The 24,322-nt window shown below is 41.4% G+C and overlaps 3 protein-coding genes across 7 annotated transcripts in view; 2 read left to right on the top strand and 1 right to left on the bottom strand.

Moving 5' to 3' along the window:
* Nucleotides 1–206: 206 nt before the first annotated feature.
* On the top strand, nt 207–23,773 carry LOC104686659. Of its 3 annotated transcripts, none has more exons than XM_039567407.1 (7): nt 207–512; nt 864–985; nt 3,617–3,763; nt 4,319–4,485; nt 4,837–4,972; nt 7,393–7,516; nt 17,371–23,773. In XM_039567407.1, the coding sequence occupies exons 1-3, from the start codon at nt 222–224 to the stop codon at nt 3,741–3,743; spliced, it is 540 nt and encodes a 179-aa protein (XP_039423341.1). In that variant the 5' UTR covers nt 207–221; the 3' UTR covers nt 3,744–3,763; nt 4,319–4,485; nt 4,837–4,972; nt 7,393–7,516; nt 17,371–23,773. The 3 variants fall into 3 exon arrangements, with proteins under 3 accessions (XP_039423341.1, XP_039423340.1, XP_039423342.1); XM_039567406.1 differs by lacking the exons at nt 4,319–4,485; nt 17,371–23,773 and adding exons at nt 5,844–5,997; nt 8,626–14,268; XM_039567408.1 differs by lacking the exons at nt 7,393–7,516; nt 17,371–23,773 and adding exons at nt 3,863–4,019; nt 5,844–5,867.
* Nucleotides 425–8,744, top strand: MOCS2 (molybdenum cofactor synthesis 2). Of its 2 annotated transcripts, XM_019283321.2 has the most exons (7): nt 482–512; nt 864–985; nt 3,617–3,763; nt 4,837–4,972; nt 5,844–5,997; nt 7,393–7,516; nt 8,626–8,744. In XM_019283321.2, exons 4-7 carry the CDS (start codon nt 4,852–4,854, stop codon nt 8,692–8,694), a joined length of 468 nt encoding a protein of 155 aa, XP_019138866.1. In that variant the 5' UTR covers nt 482–512; nt 864–985; nt 3,617–3,763; nt 4,837–4,851; the 3' UTR covers nt 8,695–8,744. The 2 variants fall into 2 exon arrangements, with proteins under 2 accessions (XP_019138867.1, XP_019138866.1); XM_019283322.2 differs by lacking the exon at nt 864–985 and having other exon boundaries at nt 425–512.
* The window catches only part of ITGA2 (integrin subunit alpha 2), a 67,861-nt gene continuing 58,376 nt past the window's right edge, over nt 14,838–24,322 (bottom strand). For both annotated transcript variants that reach the window (XM_010395252.4, XM_039567405.1), the window contains 4 exons: nt 24,182–24,295; nt 21,931–22,020; nt 18,501–18,617; nt 14,838–17,769 (listed from right to left, as the gene is read on the bottom strand). In XM_010395252.4, coding sequence (XP_010393554.2) covers nt 17,680–17,769; nt 18,501–18,617; nt 21,931–22,020; nt 24,182–24,295 — 411 coding nt within the window. In that variant the 3' untranslated portion in view covers nt 14,838–17,679. The remainder of the gene's footprint in view (nt 17,770–18,500; nt 18,618–21,930; nt 22,021–24,181; nt 24,296–24,322) is intronic.

Consider the following 24,322-nt stretch of genomic DNA (forward strand, 5'->3'; position numbering starts at 1 on the left):
GGTGAGAGCCAGCGTTTTCCCACCCTCTGTCCTTCCATGCTTAGCTACTGAAAGCAAAGGTGTAGTTGTCCATCCCGCGCTAAAACAGGCCCTAACCCTGAAGTACTGTGTCTTGGGACGGATCCGTGGCTTTTACACGCCAACTATACCTGTGCATTTAGTAGATGTTTAACACGTGCAAGGCTGTGGACACGTAATGTTTGCGAACATCTGCAATCCCGATGCGCGCGGGGCTCCGAGTCCCCCTGAACATCCGGCTTGTAAAAGTGCCGTTCCCAAAACCTCAGCCTGAGTTTTGGGGCAAAGCCGCAGCCTCTCCCACCTTCGCCACCCACCCGTCCGGAACAGGAGCCGGGGCTGCCCGGCCCGACAGCGCAAGCGGGGCCACCGCGCTCCCGGCTAGGCCGCAGGGGGCGGTCCGGGCCCGGCGCCGCTCTCCCGGGCGCAGGCGCCGCCGTGGGCCCGCGGCTGAAGGCAGCTTGCCCCGGGACGGCGGCTCCATGCGCTGCCAGGTAGGTGCAACCTGTCGGCGACCCTGCGGCCGGCCCTGCCGGAGGCTCCGCTGGTGCCGGGCAGTGCAGGGAGGCAGGGCTCCCGCTGCCCCTGGCCTCGGCGGGCAGCGGGAACGGCCTGGGCGGCGGGAGCGGGCGCGGATCCGCGGTCACTCACCGCCCCCCGCCTTCTCCGTCTTTTCCCCGCTCTCCTGACAGCCGGGGCAGCAGATACGCGGCAGAACCGATCGGCTTCGAGAAAAGCCGGGGAAAGCATTTCCTGGCGCTCTCGTTCCGGTTGTGTGCTGGTATTTTGGGAGCAGTGTTTTGGGCAGGCCCCGCGCCCCTGAGCGCTGTTTGTTCCCCGGGCAGGTCTCGGTGCTGTATTTCGCCAGGAGTGCGGAGCTGGCGGGGCTGCGCTGCGAGACCCTCTCGGTGCCACGGGAGATCACCTCTCTGCAGCTCTGGGAGGAGATCGTCAAGGCTCACCCCAGGTATCCAGGAACTTACCCTTAGGGTGCGCAAAGAAGTGTGGTTGCCTTTTTTTTTTTTTTTTTTTTTTAATACAAATTCGGCGTTTAGCATTGAGCTGGAACACATAGCAATACTTCGACAGCACAAAACCAGTGGCGCTACCGCCTTCTTTTGGTAACCTGCACCAAATGTTTTTTATTTTGCACAGCTGGAAATGTAGTAGCTTTATGTATACACAAGGAAAGCCCAGGTCCAGTACATGTACGCAAAACTGGGCCTCAGAGATACACGTGGCCCATTGTCCAGGAGGGCTGCGGTGTGGTAACCTGAAAGCTGTACTGTTATTGGCCTGTGGAGAAGGTGAGATGTCTCAAGGAGGGATCAAGCACAGCCAGGACAATAAATGAGAAATAAATTATAATATGCCGGTGTTTTCAGTCTCTTAGGTTAGACGTTCGGATGAAGTTCTTCACTGAAAGGGTTCGTAGACATTGGAATGGATTGCCCAGGGAGGTGGTGGAGTCACTGTCCTTGTAGGTTTTTAACGAAGGACTGGGCTTAGTGCCGTGATCTAGTTGACATGGTGGTGTTCAGTCTTAGGTTGAACTTGATGATCTCAGAGTGCTTTTCAAATTTAATTGATTCTGTGATTAACTACTGTAAGCCATGGGTACGAGTTTATGGCACACCCTGGAAGGCAGGTCAGGAAGGGAACTGAAGCCCCCACAGGCTTCCATCCACTCAGCCCTGACACAGAAAATAAGTTCAGCCACTTCAATGCTTTGAAAAAGACCCGCACCACTGCTGGTTGCATTTCATGAGGAGTCTGGTCCTGAGAAAGCATTGTGTTTGCTGTAAGGGCCTCTACAGTACTGGTGCTCTTTGGGGGTGTCAACAGAAATGTCCCCTCTGTTTAAGGCTGAGGGAAGATGCTCAGTCTTGTCAAGAACTAGTCTGACAGACAAAGGTGCAACACCATTTTGGAGGGATAGAAGGGGGTAAAAAAAAGTAAGGTATAAGAGAGGTTGTGGTCCTCAGGATTTAGTGCTCAGTGCTCTAGAATTTCCATAACTTTGGACTTACATGTCAAAGTCTTCCTTTAGGCACAACCTTTCTTTAGTAAAATACTCTCAACACTATGAAAGAAATGAGCTATTTAACAGTGGTGTCTGTTTACAAGGGAGAAACTCTTTACAAAATGCTGGACCAGGGGCCTTTTTCTCACAGAGAGTTGAAATAAAGTATGTTTGGGTGGGAGAGGCAGTAGGGAATGTGTGTATTTTACTTTGCAGCCTATTCCTCTGTGTCAAATGCAGCAGCATCATCGTTGGTCGTTTTGCCATAATTTGTCAACTTTGTCCTTTTATGAATGATGACTTGGGGCAGCACAATTTGCATTTGCAGTTACTTCACAGCAGCCTCCTTGAAAAATGCTTCTGTTCCTAGCTTTGCTGGAAAAACTCAATATAATTGTAGGGCATTGACCACAGACTTCTATTCATATTGCTAATGGATATTCAAATTGCATCTTGAGCATACTTGACAGTGCTCTTCTGTTCCCCAACTAATTAGCTTGCAAGGGACTTCAATAAGAGCCCGTCCTTCTAATGGGCACTTCAGTTTCATGGTTATGTGCAGTTCTTTAGTGGCTTGCTTTGCTTTCATACAATTCCTCCCTTCAGTCTGTCCTCTGAATCAGTACTACTGATTCAGAGGACAGACTGAACAGTGCTCAGCCTGTGCCTTGACTACTTTTGTCTATCTGGCTGGTAGGAAATAAGATGATTTTTACTTTTACTCTTTTGGTATGCTTATTTGTTACTAGGCAATACAGCTGAGCTGGCTGTGCCAGATTTTGTAGTCTCAAACAGGAATTGTTATTATGCCTGCACCATCTGAAGTAAAATGCAATTCTTTTTTCTGATGTCTAACTGCTGTGGCCCTCATGCTTGCTGTGTAATTGCACTTAGTCCTGGAAATGACTCCCTGTCTCATGATATCCAGAGCTATGGACTCTCTCAGCAATATCTCACATAAAAAAATATGTAGAAGATCTGCCAGAAGACACATCACATTTACTCTCTTAGTTCTGTGGCCACTCCTTATGAATAGCAGATTTCAGACCTGTAAGTAAGTACAAAAGACCGAAAGCCTCATAAAGTCTGAGCACACACAAGAGCAACTCTTTGACCACTGAATCTTCATGAGATCTCATGAACAGCATACCACAATGCTTCTTGGTGTGTAAGAAAATTACTCCAGTCCAGCCAGACTGCATCAGGACAATATTTCCTTCTAATTCTAAATTGTATGGTTGCTGCCTCTTGAGTTACCAACTTCTTTATTGTAAGCTTCTGAAGTGGGTCTAGTATGCATTGGTTTTTTCTGACATAGGCCTATGACAAATTCAATTCCTGATTTCTGAAAATCACACTGATCTTGTTTCTTCCTGGCCATTACAAGAAAATCCAAGATTAGGAGGTGGGTGTTGTATTTTTGACAATGTCTTGGAAGCAAAGTTGTGTAAATCTCAGTGGTTTACCTCAGCTGCCCTAGACTGTGTACCAGTTTGCTGGTGATTTAATGAAATCTCATGGTTAAATGCAAACTTTGTTTGGAAACCTATTTATGCTCTTGCCAATCCCCCTCAGGCTTGCTGTCATCCGGGATCAAGTGGTTTTTGCTGTTCGGCAGGAGTACGTGCTTCTTGGAGATCAGCTCCTGGTCCTGCAGCCTGGAGACGAGGTGGCCATCATCCCACCGATTAGTGGAGGCTGAACCTGTGCAGGTTCTGTTAGGTAGGTGTCACTCATTGCCTAGTTTCCTGTGGTGTGTAATCCTGTGCTAAAACACCTCAGGAATTCTGTATGATGTTACAAGAACCTTTTCTTGTTTAGGTCCGGAGATGTGGCTGCAATTCTCTCCCTCCACCCCAGTACTCTTTTGAGAGAACCCAGCTTGTATTTCTGTCTGGAGAGTGCAGTTGTGCTGAGCAGAAACTATAAGCCAGTGCCGCTGTAAATGATTAACATGTATTCAGTAAATGGCAGAGAGGTCAGGCATTGCTTTGAATCTGGGTTTTAGGTCTTGTTCCTCTTTCCTGGTTGTTTCTTCCTACCAATAGATACTTGGCTTGCCTAAGTAAGATAATAATGAAATATTTCCTGCCACTTTTTAACAGAAAGATAATACAGAAAAAATAATTTTCTGCTGCTTAGAAATTCTGTTAGTTTGTTGCTGTTAAAGCGGTGTCCTTAGAATAGCTTCATTTCTTTGCCCACTTTCAAGTGCCTGTCTGTCTATTCACTGGAGCTTGTTCCATTGCTGCTGATCAAAATACTTCTCATTCTTAGGTAATCTGATGACTGGTTTCTACTCAAAAAAGTGAGAAGTGTCTCCTGTGTGTCTGAAACAGACTGATAGTATCAGATCCTGAATGTCCTGGAGAGCATACTCAGCTTTAGGATTAGAACTCCAATCGCTGTTTATCAGAAATCTCTGTTATATATTACTTGATTTGGTAAGTAGGAGGGACTGACAATATCACCACAGCTTTACCAGCAGCACACGGTGGTCTGTGCTGGTTGAACGTAGTGTTAAACCAGGGCATCAGGCTAGTTATAGTTTCATCCCACTGTATGAGACTTTCCTATCAGAAAGAAATATGTATGCATTAAAACCAGGTCATTGCTTGTTATTTGCAGCTAATATTCTCTCAGTGAGACTGCTGAGAAGTGAATTTCACATGTAGGCTAGTCTCTTGGGCAAATAGATAGTGCCTGTGTTCTGCATAAATTGAAGCATCAGCACTGGATTAAAAGCAGTTACCTGATGGTAGTATCTCCACGAACAACAGTCTGTTTGGTTTCAGTTTTTCTAGGGCGATATGGAAGAAAGCGAAGATGTGCCAAAAGATTTTATCAAGCTCAAGTCTGAAAAGCTCTCTGTAGATGAAGTGTCAGAGCTGGTCGTTTCACCATACTGTGGGGCAGTGTCTCTGTTCATTGGTGAGTTTCATATTTGTGAGCTAAGTCTGTGGGTATGTTAATAGTCTAATAAATGGAACCTAGGCTGTCCACATTCCAGACTTGTAGTTCTCAAATAAATCAATTCCTGGTCTGAACCCAGGAAGTTTTCTAGAAAACAGGTTCTGAATTATTAGAGCAAGACCATGGCAGCTCATAAATAGCTGCAGTGGGCTGAAGTGGTGAGAAGCTTTCTGGCTGGTATAGCTATCCTAGGACTGAACAGAACCTCAGCTCTGGAGTAGAGAACTGCTTAGGAGTTGTTCTCCTGTCCCCTGGGATAGAACTTGTTCAAGGTGGGAAATGGAATATTGTGGCTAGGCCAGCCTCATGTCCACACCTGTATGTGAGGTCCTGCAACTCAGGTCTTAGTTGAAAGTGAAGCACTCTTCTACTAATGGGCTGGTGAAGGTAAGGCTGGTAACTCTGTCCTGTGCTTAATGCACGTGGCACACATATGAAACCCCTTTGTGCTTAAACCATAGTGCTACTAGGCTCCTAAGTACTGGACATTTAAAAATTGCATGGGCAAATGCCACGTAACTTAGCAGTTACTGCAGAAGATGTCCCAGCCTTGGGCGTTATGGGCTGCAGACCTATATAATGTGTGAACTAAACTCTTCCTTTTTAAGTAAAGATTTATCTTGTTCAAATAATGTCATTATGCAGCCATGATTAGGGGAGGTTGTTTATATTTTCACAGTGCTGACCTTGACCATAGCAGGAGATCCTGGATCTTAGTCCGTATTAATATAGTATATATTATTATGCAGTAAATGCATAATAGGTATTATAAGGATACAATATGTATTATTTACTCAGTGCTTTTAGTTGATAAATCACTTTTGTTTAGGTACTACAAGAAATAATTTTGAAGGAAAAAAAGTGATCCACTTAGAATATGACGCATATACTTCAATGGCAGAGACTGAAATAAAGAAAATCTGCAGAGCTGTTAGACAGAAATGGCCTTCAGTCAAACATATTGCAGTGCACCATAGACTTGGGTATGTATGTCCAGACTCCATTCTTCTGCGACTGGAGTATTAATCCTTGTCTGATGCATGGCTATGCTTACGTAGTTGCAGAACCTGCAGGAGTGTTTAGAAACCATAGTGCAGCAAAGCTGGCTGCAGGATCAAGCTCTTGCTCTGAAGCTAAGTTTCAAAAATTTTATTTTCAAAACTGTGTTTATTGGTAGGGTTTGCTGGAGTCCACGCTTAGCCTGGCAGGATCTTTGATGCTGGTGTGATGTTTTGAAAGTGGGGAGATATTTCACTCCAGGGAAGTGGAGGCTGTTGGTTTGTTTTGTTCTTTATTTTTAAAAGGTCTGAAGCTGGCAGCACTTTCTTTTTTTCTTCTTTCTCCTGTTGAGAGGCTGCAGAATGTGCTTATTGTCAGATTTAAGTCTATTTATGCTATAAAAAGTGTGAAAGCTTAGGATATGGGGCATAGTAATTGCCAACCATGCTTGTGGGAGAACCTCCTGTTGTTCCTTGTGTCTTAGATAAGCATTTTCCTTTAGATTCAAAACATGGAATACTAGTGTCTGACGTATTCTTGGGTCTTCCCTGTTCGGGGAAGATTTCTTGCTGAAACTAGCAGGATTTGCAGAAATCCTGAAGGAACTTAGGATGTAATTGCAAAGGGTAAGTAAGATACTAGGTCTGAGGGGTAGTTTCCCTAGATTTCCTCTACAGTCAACAGAGAGGGTGGCTGTCTTGAGGGCAGCTCAAAGCATTTAAGCTGAGATTTCTTCCTATGGACTGTGCTGGAGAAGTCTTACTATTCAAGGAGGACTGGGAGGAAGATTTTGGGAATACTGCAATTGTGAGGAGGAACACAAAACCTTGTGCTTCTGTTAAGTTTGTAACACAATACACCAAGTAGGAAACTTCAGAATGTAAAATCAGGATTCATCAAAAATTGGGTTTCATTGCAAAATCTGCATAGTGTGAGGCGCTTAATTTCTTTCACAAATTCTTATGCAAACTGAGATGATTTCTTAGGTTTTCAGATAAGAACTGGCTGTTCTAACTTGTTATTGTTCAGTACTAAGCCAGCTTCCACTGAGTTTCCTATGTATTGTTACAAGTTAACAACTTCCCCCTCTTAATTCCATAGGCTTAATTTAAAAAAAGGAAGAATGGAAGAAAAAAGCCTACGTCTGGTGGGTTTATTTACTCTAAAGTGTGGAATTCTAACATCTGGTACTGCTTTTAGTTGTGGTTTTCTTTCTTTTAAAAAGTGTATAATCTTTTGGATGTGGTTTGACACTTGCTTCATATGAATGAGTCAGGAGAGCATGTGACCAGAATACTGACGTGACATGGCTACAACTTTTGGATACTCTTGATGTTAAGTGTTAGCTAAAGCTGCTGTTGTTCCTCTTCTCTCCCTAGTGTGGTTCCAATAACTGAAGCAAGTGTAATTATTGCAGTCTCCTCTCCACACAGAGCAGAATCCCTTGAAGCTGTAATGTACTGCATCAATACCTTAAAAGCATCTGTCCCGATATGGAAAAAGGTATGTCTGGGGACAAATTCAAATTTAGGCATATGCTAGTCTTAGATGTCTGGGCTGCCTTAGAAGCATTACAGGCAGCTGCTCCAGATGGGCTGTCAGTGTCTAGCACCAGTGAGTTCCCTCTAATGCAGCCAGGCCCATATGTGACAGGTAGAGTATCTGGAGGATTCTCCTGTACCTGTACCATCCAGTTCCTCTTTATTTTGAAGCCATCCTGGGGTCAAAGTGAAGAAGGCCTGCGTTCTCCTCTTTTGAGTAGCAAAACTCCGTTCTGCACTGGCTTTTGCAAGAACTTTTGAGTCAGCTTTGCTTTGGACAGCATTGCAGTTTGCAAGTAAAAGGAGCATTTCTTGCCTTTCTCTTTTCTGCTCATTGCTGTGGCCATGAGAAAGCACAAAGCATTAAGCAACAGCACACAATGAAGGGATGAGCAGAAGTCCCAAAGCTAATATAGGCACACAACAGTGTGTGGAGAAACCAGCCCAGGTCTAGAAAGAGCCTCATTGTATAACCACAGTGATGCATGCAAGTAATGAGCATTATCTCTGCCTTCTCTCCCTGGCAGAACTTGGCATGAGGTTAAAAGTGATATTCTTCGCTCTACACTTTTCTGATGCCTACTTGAGGAGACTGAAATTCTCTCAGAATGAGTAGTCAGGGACTCTGAATTTGCTGCTTAGGACTGGACTGCAGCTGGGTCATCCAGTCTGTCCTTAGGATCTGATAGTAATGTATTTAGTGTATTAATGTAATTTTTTTAATATTTTTTGTTACATCTAAATACTCTTCTCAAAATGATGGTACAGTAGGCTAATGTGGCAGTATGAATGCTGTGTATTCTACAGTTTTTACATAATTTCTTCTAGATCTCTTTGTTCAATTGACTTCAGTATAGATGGGCCCTTTTAAATTCAGTGGGGATCAGCCCAAGGTTCAGCCAAGTTCATATGTTCTGAGGGTGCTGCCCTCTCTTCTGCTTGCCAGCCAAGTGCTGTGCAGTGCTGTTGTGATCAGTAAATAATAGTGGAATGGCTATTGAGTTATTTGGCCTGGTTTGTGGCTGTATGTAGCAGACTCACAATGTTTCTCATTCTTTGTTTATATTACAGGAGATTTATGAGGATGAATATTCTTGGAAAGAAAACAAGGAATGCTTTTGGGCAAATTCAGAAAAATAATTGTACTCTTTCAAAAATAAAGTGTTACTCTTCCTGATGAGCGTATTTTACTTATGAATTCTTACAGAGTATCTCTATGTTTCTAAACAGTTCTTGTAGCTGTTTCAATCTCAATCATGTAGTCTGGACTGAGTGAAAAGGATGAGGATTAATTAGGGGTTTTAGGTGTTCTTAACTCTGCTTTGGAATTGCTTTTTTGTGCATTTTAACATGGAGTGAGCTTTTAAAAGCATCTTCCCTAAAATTCTTGGTTGCAAGGTGTTTAGACTACTCTTTGATAAATACTGTTTTAATGCTTTTACCTTGGTAGTTGGTGTTCTCTGTCTGCATGGGAGGTTACCGCAGGACAATTGCATTTTTTTTAATCTTAAAGAAGGTTTCAGAGCTGTTTAATTTTATATGACTGCAGACTTAGTTTGCAGGCTTTATGCTATTTTGACGTTCTTGTAACATGAAAGCTACTTGAAGTAGACGAACTATTTTAGTACAGACAGAGAAGAAAATACAAATTATACCCCAGAGTTATTAACTTTTTAGTAGTGGTTATGTTCCAGTACCTCTGTTTCACAGAAACATTTTTACTGTGCAGCTGGTATTACAAAATAATTGCATTAAAAAAATATGGATAGAGGTTGATTCAAAGTTAAATCTAGTACTCTACCAGCAAAAGACTTGCATTAGGAATAACATGCCAACCTGTAACTACTTAATGATGTCTAGACAAAATTTTGAAGGTGACTTTTTGGTTGTGTAATTGTATGGTGCTGCAGGAAAAAAACCCAAATCAGCTATTATTACAAATACACAACTATAATGTAATTAGTTTTAGTAATTGGACTTCATATATGTTAGGATTAAAATTCATCAAATGGAATAGTTTTTTGAAGAAAAGGGAGTTTATTGAACTTACTGCAATTCATATATGCATTTATATTCATGTTTAAGATTTAATTTTAATACAGTTTTTCTCTTGTTGCTGTTTTAAAGACTAGTTAAATGAACTGACATAATATGCCTGGGCTTCACTGGAGATAATGGGTTACCTATCTGAGTAAGGTCATTTTATTTGTTATTCCACTGTGCCATGATAGTATTTAGATAGTAAGAGTTCAAGGCCCCATTGTGTATGGCATTTCTACTAATTCTGAGAGGCAGTTTTATCTAGTCATCATTATCAGTGTAGACAAAGAAGGTACAAGGGAAGGGAAGTAAGATAAAGCAAAATGATTTGCTCAGTTGCTCATATATATGTTCCTATATCGTATATAGTTATTTATAACACAGGTGCAAGGTCATGCTCCTGAGTCAGGGCAATCCCAAGCACAAGTACAGGCTGGAGGGAGAATGGATCAAGACTAGCCCTGGGGAGAAACATTTGAGGGTGTTCGTGAACAAAAATCTCAATATGAGCTGGCAGTGCGCACATGCAGCCCAGAAAGCTGGGTGTGTCCTGGGCTGTATCAAAAGCAGGACAAAGGGTTTGATTCTGCCCCTCTACTGTGCCTTCAGGAGACCCCACCTGGAGCACTGCATCTGGCTCTGGAGCGCCCAACACAAGAAGGATGTAGATTTGTTGGGAGTGAGTCCAGAGGAGAGCCACTAAGTTGATCAGAGGACTAGAACACCTCTCCTATGAAGACAGGCTGAAAGCTGGGGTTGTTCAGCTTGCAGAAGGCTCCAGGGACACCTTGCATCACCTTTCAGTACCTAAAGGGGGCTTACAAGAAGTTTGGAGGGGGAATTTTCACAACAGCATGTAGTGATAGGATGGGGGGGGGATGGCCTTACACTGAAGTGAGGGTAGGTTTACATCAGATATTAGGAAGAAACTCTTTACTGTGAGGGTGATGAGATACTGGAACAGGTTGCCCAGAGAAGCTGTGGCTGCCCCATCCCTGGAAATGTTTAAGGCCAGGCTGGACGGAGCTCTGAGTAACCTGGTCTGGTGGCAGGTGTCCCAGCCTGTAGAAGGATGGTTGCAACTAGATGATCCGTAATGTCCCTTCCAATCCAAACCAGACTTTTATTCTGTAATCATTATTTCACGCACTAGTGAAGCCTCAGCTGTATATTTCATTTTTTTGTGTCTGCAGCAAAAATCTACTAACAACTGCTAACTGCACAAAGTAAAATGAGGAAAGTAGGTGGTGACCTTTTTCCCCCCAGGGATTTTAATCACTTTTAATACTTAGTTACTGTGTCTTAGATACTGTACTGAATTAAGTAAATTGTAATGAAACATACAGCTTCAGGCAGAAACATAGTTAATCTGGGCTTCTTAACTTACTGATGCACTTCCTCAGTGGAAGTCAGTCTTTCCTCTGCAGGACAGCAGCTGCTCGTTGTGTGCTTACAGATACGCACCCTACAAACCATGTGGGCCCTGTTACCTAGGCAGAGCTGGTCAAGTTGAAGACTGAGGTTTCCTTTGTTTCAGAGGTTGGAAAGAAACCCTCTTCTGTTTGAATGTCATTTTTAATGGGAATTGTACAGAATCCTCAGCACAATCACTTCCTCCGTGAAATAATTATTTTTCTCTTTAGAAGAGAAAGAAATACATTAACTTCTTTGTATTTGGTGTTCATTTTTCCATGTTCATATTTGCTGTTACCATGCAACTAATTAGTGTATTAATTTCACAAAAACAAATGTTTAGCTTGTCTTTCAGTGGATGGTTTATGAATGAAGTAAAAGTTATGCACTGCTTGGATACTAGTGCTGTGCTCTGATACAGAAAAACATGGTGTTTAGAACAGTTAAATTCTACTTGGGACCCCATGATCAGGGGCAATTCCTGAGTCGCAGTAGTGTCTCTTTAGGGCCTTTCTAGCACTTCAGTCTCGTGGAAGATTTCTCCAGGGTGACCTTAAGTGCACCTTCCCCATCAGTAATGCAGCTGGGAAGGATGGTGCAGAAAAGAAGAGAGAATAATTGTGTACTTCCCCACAGTGACCAGGAACAATGAATGGAAGAGATGTTGTACTGAGTCACAGCTGAGTGTTACAATGTGTGTATGCTGCCATGGTAAAAACAATGAAATGTCATTTTGTGTCCCTAGCTGTGCATGAGGCAAGTTCTGCTTTGTTCTGGAACAATGATATATCAGTCTTGTGTAACTTTGGGTTCTTCAGCTGGCATGTAAAAGCGAAATGCAAATGTCTCTGGGAGGGATGGTGTGCTAATTAGAGGTAAAATGTATCTCACTGAAAAAAGTCCATGCTCTGAACTCAGTGTTCTGTCTCCCTCTGTAGGGCTACCCCTCTCTGCTAGGGCAGTGTTATCATAAGAAGGCAGATTACTGTGTTCTAAGATAAATGCCAAAGGCTGTGTCTGGAGTGACTTAGAAGTGTTTCCAAATTGCCAGGCCAGGGGATGAATCCCAGCTGTGGCTCACTGTGTGTTAGGAAAAGATGTGGCTGTGTATGTCCTGCTGTCCCTCACATGGAGAACTACAGTGCTGGATGAGGGCTACTCCGTGTTATGGTGAGGTCCATTGAGTGGGATAGACAGCTGCAGATCTGCCTATCTACAAGGAAGTCCCAGCTTTCTGGAATGAGTCCAGCTGTTTCTCTGCCTTGTCCATAGGGAAGGGTAATCCCACCTCTCCATGAGATCAGCTGTGTTGAGTTGGTGGCTCTGGTATAGAGGGATGTTCCTAGAAACAAATGCTGCAGATGCAGAGGGTCACCATGTGATTCCTGTAGAGATCTGCCAGATGAGGGCTGTCTGTGGAAGGGGAGTGCATGTCTTCAGGGTGATAATTTGTCCTTCTGAAAAGATGTCTTAGTCTTGGCTGGCAAAATTTGAATACACTGATCTACCCCTGTTGTCTGGCTGAACATCCGTATACCAGCATTGATTTTAAGAGTTTGCTTTCCTGATTTTGAGCATTGTGCTCTGTTCTCAAGAGAAGCTCAGCCTGATGTGCATGATGAAAACAGTAACTGATGGATTGTCGCGGAAAAACGGGGCGGGGGAGGAAGAGGGTTGTGTTATAAGGCGCCTACCCAGGAGATGGCAGCCGAGAGATGGCTGAGCGGGACGAGCGGCTCCTGGCCCACTCAGGTGCTGGCCGTGCTGGCAAATACAGGCCCTTGCGTCGGCTGTCGCTCATGAAAGTGCCACTGTTGCAGTCAAGAATGAAACCTTTAGATTGTTAGACTTTGAACTAGATTTTTGGCCTTTCTCTCAGCTCACTTTATGCACAGCTGTTCCAAGAAAGTTGTAGTTTTATAGAGTAGCACATTCATTTATTGCTTCAGAAGCATTTAAAAGAAAGAACTGCTAAATCTAATTATTAACAAATTTTATGTTAAAGCAGACAGTGCTGCCCTTTCCCTGTTAAAATGATGTGAAAAATAAGTCTTGAGCATTAAATGCCATTCAGTACCATTAAGTGTACTGAAGTAGAGGTGACTGAAGAGGGTTCAGAATAGGCTGATGACTGTAAATTACCAGTTTCTTTGAGTACCTTAGGCCTGTTTTTTGAAAAACAAACACACCATAAAATTTGATTTTATCAAGTGTTACACAAATTAGCATCCTGATGTATCTTTATAGCAGTTCTTTTTATAAAAGTTCCGTTTTGACTATTTTAAGAGGCAAGTACATTTTTAAAACTGCGAGCATACCAAAGCCTGTGATTGCATACAAGTAACTGACCAATTAACTCGGAACAGAAAGGTTGACTTAAAATATAGGACTCAACTTTTCTGAAGCTGTGAAAATGTACACTTAATTACTTTCAAAGACAATAAAAAATTGAGGCAGTTAGCTATAAATTTTGAGATGCATTTTCATACCTTCATTTTTTTTGGTCTTTAATTTGCAAGCTTTTGTTGTAGTTCAATTTTGGATGTGATTTAACCCCAGTCAGCAACTCAGCCCCACCCAGCCACTCACTTACTCTGCCACTCATGGAATGGGGGAGAGAATAGGAAGAGTAAAATTGAGAAGTCTCATGGGTTGAGATGAAGACAGGTTAATAGGGAAAGTAAAAACTGCTCATGCAAGCAAAGCAAAACAAGGAATGCATTCACCACTTCCCATCGGCAGGCAGGTTGAGTCATCCCCAGGAAAGCAGAACTCCATTGCATGTAACAGTGTCTTGGGAAGACAAACACCAAACACTTCGAATACCTGTGGTCAGTTGTGGGCAGCTGTCGCAGCTCTGTTGCTTCCCACCTTCCTATGCCCCCCAGCCTCCTCGCTGGTGAGGTGAGGTGAAGAGCAGAAAAGGCCTTGAACCTGTGAGCATTGCTTAGTGACAGGTAAAACATCCCTGTGTTATCAACAGTTTCCAGCACAAATTCAAAACACAGCCCCATGCTAGGTACTGTCAAGAAATGTACCTCTACTCCAGTCAAAACCAGCACATGCATAAGTCAGTGTGTAAGGAATCTGGCTTTTAATTCTGCACACTGAGACTTGGTGAAAGACAGAGTTTTGTGCCTTAAGATTAGGTTCATCTAGTATTATGTAAGTGTTAAAACTGGTAGCCTACCTAAATGTTTATGTACCACTGTTAAAAAAAGTATGGATGAGTTGAAAGTGGAAATAAAAAGCTCTGTGACAGCATGTAGTTTTCAGGTGGTAATTTCTGACAATATTGTCTTCTTGTCTTTCTACTCATAGCCAAGTTCCTCCTCTCTTCCTTTGCCACATTTTTCCCACTGAAAAGTTGAATTCAGCTTTTCTGACATATGGTGGGGTGTAGCCAGAGCCAGAATCATGACACACTACTGCTGACCAGTTCTGTAAATAGATAAAATGCAGAGACTTTATCTATTTACAGAATAGATATGTGTGTGTAATTTTAGATACCAGTGATGATAACCCCATGTTTATAGGATGGCCTGGCCATGGTAATGTTTTAACACCATCTATTCAGCTAGAGCTTTCCAAATATTTTACTCTAATGTGAACTGGGTTATACTACAGTACAGCTTACTGGTAGTGTTACACTCCTGACTGTGATCTACAAGTCTTCACGTGCAGTTTCTTTGTATACCTAGCAGAGTCATTCCTGTAGGGTTCTTACTGTGTGCTACTGGAACAAAGCCATATTTGCCCCCTTCTATGCAGGGGTTTTTCAGTCGCACTGCTTCTCTTTAGGGTGCTGTTTAAAAACAAATGAGTCTGCATTCAGCAGTAGTCTTGGGTTTTATTGCAGTAATGCTGTTAGGCCCTCTGACAGGCCACCACAGTGATACAGTCCCTGCTCCCATAGAGCTTACATGCTAGCTTTTAGAAGTCAACTTTAATATAAATTCTCTTGTACATCCCAAATTTATACATAGGCTCATATGAAACCAACTCTGATTTTGGACTTGATTCTAGTACTTCAGGAAATCAGCAGCTAGATTTCAAGACCAGAATCAGATGTAATGAGTTTGCTGAAGGTATTGCTGACTTTTCTTGCTGCCAGCACAAACAGAAGTACATGCTGAAGCTCAAAATTTCAGGATATTTAAAACATGCTGCTTTAAAAAAGTAAATTAAAAAAAACCAAAACAACGAAACCCTTGCACACAATACAAAATATACATAATATTCCAGTATTATTTGCGGCTGTGCCAACTTAAAAGTGCAATAGACTCACCCATTACAAAAACTGAATTAACCTTTTAAGTATTAATTGTAAAAGAAAACTAGTAACTTGAAGTGGTTAGGATACAAAAACCTTACCCATTGCTATGCCTCCCCTTTTTTTTGGAAAAGCAGTATTGTGTCCAGGCTAGGAAGGAGAATCCTGCTGCCCATGTCAAAATACAACCCAGTGAAGTCTAGTGAATTGAATCATTGCTACCTGATTGATAAACTGTTAAATCCCCAAAGAAGTTGCATATTAGATATTGATTGACCTGTACCTTCCGCCAAAGGTGGAAGAAGGAAATCTGGGTGAATGCCTGAATTGCCCTTGCCGGCAGCACCAAAAATCAAAGACTCTACCATCTGGTCTATTGTGAAATTCCCCCTCTGCTCTGGAGCGCATGACCCTGATTATGTAGGAGCTTCCCACATACATGGCTGTAGGGGTTATTTTTTTCTGAACAAGTTTATATAAGAATTGAGGCAGACAAATTTTTTATCTTTACTTTCAGAGCATTTGCCCTCAAAGTTTATAATTACAAGTCAGGAGCTTATTCTTTAGGTTTAGGAAATTGCTATTCTTTCCCCCCACTTTTTAAATAGTTGTTTTGGTCACAGACTTAGTTGATGGCAAGAATCTTTTTTCAGAATTTAAAAAAAAACCCCAAACATCCCAAAACATAACATTTCATAGATATAAAATAAATTCAAAACACATATGAAACTACACTGAGCAGCTGTTGCTGCAAATGAAGCTGTTATTTGCCAAAGAGATGGTTGGCTTTTGACTGATTACCTATTAAAAAAGTAAAACTTTCAAACGTGCTCAAGCCTAGTCCCTCAGAAAATAATGGAAAAAGTGCCTAAGCATAATTACAATCCAGCTTTGGGGGAAAGAAGACATGACTTTGTGTTCTCAGTCAGGCACATTTGCATGTTTTACTCTTCAAGTAAATCACCTCAAGTTGGAAACAATCTCATTTGCATGGCAGCATACATAAGAAAAACACACATCTTCTCTCACAATCAATTGTAAGTGTAACTGCCAGCTGTGAGAGAGAAAGGCAGCCAAAAGGCCAATTCCCCTGACTGTTACCAGTCTTACTGCATGGGCCTTTGTAAGACTGAGCTTTCATTATAACCAGGCAGCGTAACAGCAAGTGATAAACTTGAGGTGCGTAACCAACACAAAGTCACTCAAGTGTTGTGCTTAGAGCTCATTCCAGAGCACTACAGTACTTCACTGTATAAAACATAAGTTCACTTCATCAAGACATGAACAGGTGGAACCAAAAAATAATGTGACAGGTAAGGAGGTTGTACTGAACTTTGGTCTTCTGGAGGGCACTGAGATGCTAAAGAAGTAAGTGCAGTAAACATTTTACAGAGCTTAGATCTTCACTATCCCCTTTTGTAACGTGCATAATTCCTCAGTCAGCTATCCCCTTTAGTTCTCTCTATGCTCTTAGTCTTGCAAAATCTTTCAGTACAGAATTAAAGACAAGATCTTGACTGTCTTTCCTATTTATGTCAAAAGCCAAACTGATATCAGAAGGACCGGGAGTGTAAAGGCCAGTGTAACAGTAGTGGTAGTGCTTCTCAAGATGAAAATCAGTAATAACATTGCAGAGTACATGCTGTAAGTGATTATGAAATTAATATTTTCTTCTCAGGGAGAAAGTATTCAGAAGACAGTTTTACATACCATTTGGCAGTATTTCCCCAAAACAATATCCTTCAGTAATTTAGCTGTGACCTTAGTGCAAGAAATATGGTGAACTTTTGGAAGACTGCCCAACCAGTTGTCCTGTAGCACCCAGACAGACATCTTCATACACAGTTCCTAGTTTATAGATTAGTTAAAGCAAAGGTTTGATGGTGGAAATTACTTTTCTGAAACAATAAGGATGGAGCTAGTCAATGAAAAAATGACTTCTTCTCCCAGTCTGGAAGCAGTATTCACCACACATTCATCATCAACTTAATAGAAAATGTCCTTTAACACATATGGTACTTGTCAACTGAATTACCAACTGATGCTGTTCCACAATAATCTGAAATAAATTCTTCTGTTTCACTCTGCAGTGGATCAAGAGAAGGGCTGCTGGTACAGTATGTTACTGTATACTCCGGACCTGCCAGTTCTACGGGTTAAGTTTGTTTGAAAGGCAAAAATTTACAAGAAAAGGCACTATAAATCATTTTTGAAAAAACCAAACTGTCCTGCAGTTACTCTTACAATAGAGTAGAATCTGTAAAATAGTTTCATCTATAAAGACACTTCCATTAAAAATGTTTAACGTTACTAAGCTTTAAGGCACTCCAGCTGAAGAACTGACTGATCACAGCTACTGTTGGTGGCTCAGATCTCCTTTTTATCCACATAACTCATCTTCAGTCTTTGTCCTTTGTGAGTTCTGCAATTTCATCGACATCTTCTATATCCTGTGTCATTTTCTCATACTGTCTCTTGAAGAAGCCAAGCTGTGAGAAGTATTAAAATAACACCACATTGCAGTCAGTCACGGATAATTCATTTCTCAGCAAAGCTAAATACTGTGATAGTAGAAATGCACATATGTGCATGCCCACAGTATAGAGTTTGATTTGTAGACAATTCCTGCCTCTAAAATGAGAGGAGGTGGGCCCTAAAGTCTTGCCTGGTGCAACTAAATGCTAGAGCAGCAGTCCTGACTAGCCAGTTTTCTCCCTGCCAAAATAGGACATTTCCATGATGCCTTGGTGTGCCACCAATGCCCTGGCACACAGAAAAACCTTCCACTTTTTCTATGTAACCTTCGTAATTTGCTTCTTCCCCTTGCCCTTTCTCTGTTCTTTTGTGGTTTGTTCAATATATATCCTCTCCCACCTTGTTTGTAATCCCCACCTTTGTCCACTGGGAATATCATGGGTGTTCAGAGCCCAGCTAGGGTATTATGGAAGGAGATAGACAGTGTCAGAAGGAGAAGAGTAAATACCACAGCCCCTGTTTTGAATGACTGAGAACTCATTTATCATCTTCATGTTGCCAGTTTCTATGAGGACCCATTTTATAAACCCTTCTGAAATACATCAAGGGTGTAATGCCAAAGCAGTATTATTACCACCAAACTGCAGATGTGGTTTTGTTTCATACTAGAGAAGAGAGATTCCAAAGAAAATAGCCCAAATGCATTTATCTCTTTCTGGTTTTAAGCATATAAATACCTACTTACTTTCCACAAAACAGCAACCAGTACCAACAGCAACAGAAGTCCAGCCAATATACTGCCAATCACAACACCTACTGGTACCTCAGCTTCCTCATCTGGCTTCATTATTGTAACTGGGATCTGAAAGCGGAGAGATTGTGTCTTAGGGGTTAATGTTAACTGCAAATAAGGTAGGATTTATAAACCAAGGATCAAGAATGTGTGGACTGCATACATTCTAGGATCAATGACTGGAAAACACCAAGCAATTACAGCCCTTTCACTGGTGTCCGTGGGTGCCTGGCTGCACCACTGTGGCACACAGCAGTGCCAGCTAAGGACTAGAGGCCCTCATCGCTCTTGGCCATGCATACCAGGCAGAGAACCAATCTCTCATGCCAGCTGCCTCTCCATTAACAGGAGGCCTTTCAGAGGCTCCACACACCATCATTGTGTAGACATGTTTCATGAAGGTGGGGAACAGCCTGGTGTAGAACCCCAAAATCAGAATGCTGGAGAAGAACTACTTTCCACCAAGTGTTGTCAGAGCCCATTATCTGTGGTGGGCAGCTGTAAGAGGCAGTACTAGTCACTGAGGCCAGACACCATTGCATCTGCTGAAATTCCAACCCTCCTGCTGGGCAGGTACCTCTGTCTCCTTTGCCTGCTGTTCCTACCTTCTGTAAAACCACTAATGACTTGACAAATCTTCTCATGGTGATCTGTATTTTCTGGGGTCAACTGCATGAATTTGCTGCAAGATGCGTGGGTCAAACAAGAGAACTTCTAGCACACCTACATTTCCTGAACCACAAGCAATACCAGAGAGCTCCCAGAAGAGTATACAGTGTCTGGAAGTTAGTTTTCAACTGATACCCTATCTAGCTGGCTTAGGTATAACTAAATATATAATTACATATAACAGGGTTTCTCAGGGAGACATTGCTATAATATTTATGAACTGTCAAATTTTTGGATTTAATCTTGGAATGACATGCAGTTAGCTGAAAGTTCTTTCCCTTCCTGAAACATGATAAAACAAATCACACTGTTTTACTTTCTCAGGGTTGCTTGTTCGGTGCATTTGTCTGGAGTAATTTAATCTTAAACCTTCTGGGAAACTTGCACTGGACTGACATTTCAGTGATTTAAGTCATTTCTGTTGGAAGTCTCCAGTGTTGTGCTAGGTGTGGTTGTGTGTATTCATTTCACCAAGGCAGGATGGCTTTGTGTATTTTCTAACTGAATGGCCATAATGATGATTCTAGCAGGTTAACATTCTGTCCTCCAGCTGGCAGTCCTGTCCAACTTGGAAAAAATCTGACAGCTTTTACGTAAAAATACCTAAGCAGCTTCCCCACATAGCATCACAAGGCAATATTCATTCATTTGGCTAAACAACAACCCAGTTCATCCAATGTAAAAAGCCAATTTCATATATGCAGTTTGCCTAGTAGTGCTTTCTCCATTAGATTAACAATGAAGTGGCACTGTTGGAAAGGACAATTGATGCCTAAGAACAAATTATCTTTCCTGAAGTTAAACTGTGGTCAATAAGACACCATGAGACTGGGATGCACCTCATCTAGTATTATATCTACAACATGGTTCCTTGACTTCCAAAGGAGAATAGGGTTTTTAAGAGCCTAATTCACCCTAGTTATTTTCAGGATCATCTTTAGGATGAGACGAACTGCATTTCAGAAATACCTGTTCTTTTCAGGGACTAGGGTTTATAGAATGTGGATGACTAATGCAGATATTAAATTGGATGAATCCTATCACATCCATCTAAATTAACAGGGTAAGTAGGGAAATAAGCTCCATTTGCCTCTGCACTGTTCTGTTCCCAAGGAAGTGGGAAGGGCAGACTGGGTATCCCTGTTGGCCTGACAAGAAGTAAGCGCAGTTCTGAGTACGGGCCCCAAGTGTGAAACTGTCTGCTGTAGGGAGAATGTACCTCCACAACCTGGCACATTTACCAAGACTTCTCACGGGGCAGTAGGCCATTGAGTGAAGATCAGGCTGGAAGTCACCAAAAGCCACCGTGTTTCTTAGGAACCCTGTGGAAAACTTTCAGGGTCTGTTCAGCTACTGCCTCAAAGGTGTAAAAGTCCCAGCTCCACATGTGGCTGGAGGAGGAATCAACTTTTACTTGTCAACTACCATTTTTCTGGTTCTCCTGAAATTACCATCAGAACTTCTGGTAATGTAGATTGACAGTACCATGCTTCAAAATGGAAGGTGGAAAAATACCTATTAATACATGGCTTATGAGCTACCTAAAAAGCCTGTGCAATTACCTGGAATATTTGCATTGTATAGTAATGAGTTTCAGCTCCTACTAGAAATGATACCATGCCAAACTGAAGCACTCAGAACACTTCAAACACTGGCATGTAATTTTTCTGCAAAAACATTCTTCCTTTGTTCTTCAGGCACTGGAGGTTTTCCTGATTCCAAAATGGTTTATTTAGAGGTTCTTCACAAGAAATAGAGTGATCCATGAGAAACCAATGATTAAAAATGGTATGGTCTTATCACACAGAGAGATAGATCAATCTATAACTGCTTTTGTATATATTTAGTTGAAGTCTCCATTGCCTGTGAATGGGCTATGCTGCACATTCTTACACATATTTTTCTCATTTACTAATTTGCATTTTGGTCTTCAGTGGCCTTGGTTATTTTATGGATAAAACAGGCTATTAAGTCCTGTAAAAATAAATCTGAAGTTAGTCCTGCAAATGGAAGGGCGTTCCTCTCAAGACTGACTAAGAGAGTAAGGTATCCTCTTTTATTACAACAGTACCACAGTGCTACTGTATTCTTCCAGTGCTTTTTATGTTTGTGTATAGCAGATGGAAGGCTTGGGAGAAGAATTCTGTACTAATAAAGCAGTAGTTTGGACACTTCTCTTTAGATTAGCTGTGTCCACATTGTCCATATGCTAAAATGGCTATTCCAAATGCTAAAAATATTCCACATTCCTTTACAAATAAAATTATTTTCTGGAGACTTTGCCAAACATTTGTGTAGAAATATCAAACTGTATATACTTATAGAAGTAAGTAAGACTATAAATCAGATTTGTGAACATGCTTCTCAGAGCTCATTTATCTATAAGAATTAATTCCATTCCAGAAAGAAGTCCAAATTTTGGTCTTTTCATGAACAAGAAGCTATCTGAATTTCAGAAGTTTCTAGCTGACTTTTTCTCATAGTTCTACAGTTTATTTGAGACCTACAGGTTTTAACTATGTTTGGTTTATATAGCAGTGGGCTGAAATGAAAAAAATTTAATAATTTAAGGGAGCTGTATAATCAGAAGGATATATTAGTTCAACATAATCAAATTGCTATGTACTCCTAAAGGACACAGAAAATGAAATACTATCACTTTGATACAGTCAAAGATAGAGAAGTTGAAAAAATATACTTATCTATCACTTACAGTTAGGGTATTCTCTCCAATTATAAATAACTCAGTGTTATGTGTATCAATTTTTGCTTCTGCAGAGAGTTGTAATGTCTGGAAAGTTACCTGAAAGAGAAGATTAAAACAACTGTAAAGCTCTGTTATAGGGCAACTCAATTAAAAGTAGAATGTCCTAAAATGATTCTCTTGCCTTGAAATGAAGACTTTGCAACCAGAAAAGAAAATCATAGTATTAAGAAAATTTAAATTATTTTTTTTATTTTTCCCCAGCTAACATGTTAATCAAAGTAACAATATATCAGTAATCCACTTAGCAATGACACTGGGAAACTCATTTTTCTTTTTCTTTAATGTATAATTCAAGCAAAACAGAAAGAATGATTTATGTAACCCTTTTCATAGTTATTTCAAAGCTGTCACTGCTGCTAGCAGGGAAGAGATGGGGTAAAAGAAAAGGAGACACGGCAACAAAAGACAGATGGGAATATATCTCTGGCCTTTGCAAGAAATGGAAACTGGATGTTCTTTTACTTCCCCCCGCCTTCACCTCTATCCAATGCTTCTGTTTTCCCCCATTTATTTTTTCCTTTCACTATGTTCCTCTCCACGTCTCAAATTCTGACATGGCTCTCTCAGTTTAAACAGAGAAGATAACAAAAATCTTAAGCCAATTCCTGTTTGAAAAGGGTCTTTGTGCCAGATCCCACTTCCCTCTGTAGATGTACTGGAGGAGAGGTGCATGGCTGTGTAGAAACTGATAGCTCACTACTGCTCTTCTCCTACAGCACTACGAGGAATGGCCTCAAGTTCATGGGAACACAGCACCACTCTCCAGATGAACCAAAGGCAAAGCCTGCTCTGTCATTTTGCCTCCTCAGCCATTTCTCTGTGGCAGGGCCAGGTACTATGGACCTGACATCGGACACAAGGGCAGCCATGGGTCTGTAGCAGCCCACACATACCAAACTGTCTCTGCAGTGTAAGTTACTGCATCCCTGCACTGTGGCCATCTGCCCAAAAAAAGTTTCTAAAAGTTTAGAAACATACCTGAGCACTATTCAAAGCACCTCAATTCCTAAACACATCTTTTCTTTGCTTAGCAGGTACTGGCAAGCCTGCTATCCCCTTCTGGGACAACAGCTGATTGCCACTAAATAAAAAGGCTGATGATGTGCAGATTGAGTGAGTGCTTGCAAAATTATTTGCAATGAATCAAATAGAAAATTACAAAATGGGAGATGTGAGAACTGTGACATGATCTTTCCTTCCCATTGGCCAGGGGTAAACAAACCATTCCCACTCACTTTTTTGTGAGGGTAGTAACCTTTTTTTCAGGTCTCCACCTTCTGCGTACCTAACAGCACTAACAAATGGTCTTGACCCAGCTGATTAGAAAAATACAAACTCTAAAGACAGACAGATACTTTTTGTCACACATTTCCATAACACATTTTACAATATCAACCTGACTTTTTCCTTTTAAGAGATGAATGCTAAAGCTGACAACAGCCCTGCTGTTAAATGTCAATACCTGCCACAAGACTCGCCAGACACACTAAGGAGACTGCGTCATGTTCCCGACACGTTAGGCAAATCCAGGACTCCAAGACCATTTGGTTGGTTGCCTAGCTAAGAAGCAAACATGGTCTAACTTCAAAAGTCTGGTAACTCATGATAAGTTATATCCTGGAGGACACATGGTGATTTAAAAAAGGCTGAGATATTACTGATGGGTATTTTAAACATCCTGTAGGTCTCTAAGCAAGGGCTGCTTCTTTAACACCTACTCTAATAAAGACAAAAAATCAATTAAAGATGTTTTCCACATTCTATATCAAATAAAACTGGCAGCACTAACGGGGTTTTGATATTTTGATGTGATTTAAAATGATCACTATGTAGGCCATGATGTTCAAAAGCTAAAAGCATGATTATTTTACAGGCTATGATGATACTGTGCTCTGCTGTCCTATGATGAGTTTGTGGAAACTGTAGTTCCCCTAGAATGAGCATAACAGATGTAGGAAATGTTTTATTCGGCTGTGAAGGTTGCATTATCACAGTATTTTCTTAGACCCTTTGCTGGACTGAAGTTTTATCATGCAACCTCACTACTTTTAGGTCTCAAGTTTTCTGGAAAAACAAACGTAAAACACACAAACTAATATAAAGTAAATGAAGGTCTTTCTAGATTGTAAGGTCTCTTTACTGGACTTTGAAAAAACTTGAGTATTGGATCCTCCACAAAGATGCAGCTGATACTCACAGCAGCGAAAGTGCCGTTCCAGATTTGGGTGGACACGTTCACAAAGTATTCTCCCTTCAGCATAATGTCTTCCAGTTTGCATGTGATGGTACTGCACTTCACATTCTTACAGTTCTTCCAGGGGAAACAGCAAGAAGAGGC

The sequence above is a fragment of the Corvus cornix genome, chromosome Z (assembly GCF_000738735.6).
Source record: "Corvus cornix cornix isolate S_Up_H32 chromosome Z, ASM73873v5, whole genome shotgun sequence".
NCBI classification, from domain to species: domain Eukaryota; kingdom Metazoa; phylum Chordata; class Aves; order Passeriformes; family Corvidae; genus Corvus; species Corvus cornix.

What these genes read in the sequence shown, in the direction of transcription:
- LOC104686659 (XM_039567407.1), top strand. Translation starts at nt 222, where the DNA reads ATGCGCGCGGGGCTCCGAGTCCCCCTGAACATCCGGCTTGTAAAAGTG. An exon ending in GCGGCTCCATGCGCTGCCAG is followed by an intron (nt 513 to 863) that starts GTAGGTGCAACC and finishes TTCCCCGGGCAG; the next exon opens with GTCTCGGTGCTGTATTTCGC. An exon ending in ATCGTCAAGGCTCACCCCAG is followed by an intron (nt 986 to 3,616) that starts GTATCCAGGAAC and finishes AATCCCCCTCAG; the next exon opens with GCTTGCTGTCATCCGGGATC.
- MOCS2 (XM_019283322.2), top strand. Translation starts at nt 4,852, where the DNA reads ATGGAAGAAAGCGAAGATGTGCCAAAAGATTTTATCAAGCTCAAGTCT. An exon ending in GGCAGTGTCTCTGTTCATTG is followed by an intron (nt 4,973 to 5,843) that starts GTGAGTTTCATA and finishes ACTTTTGTTTAG; the next exon opens with GTACTACAAGAAATAATTTT. An exon ending in CTGTCCCGATATGGAAAAAG is followed by an intron (nt 7,517 to 8,625) that starts GTATGTCTGGGG and finishes TTTATATTACAG; the next exon opens with GAGATTTATGAGGATGAATA.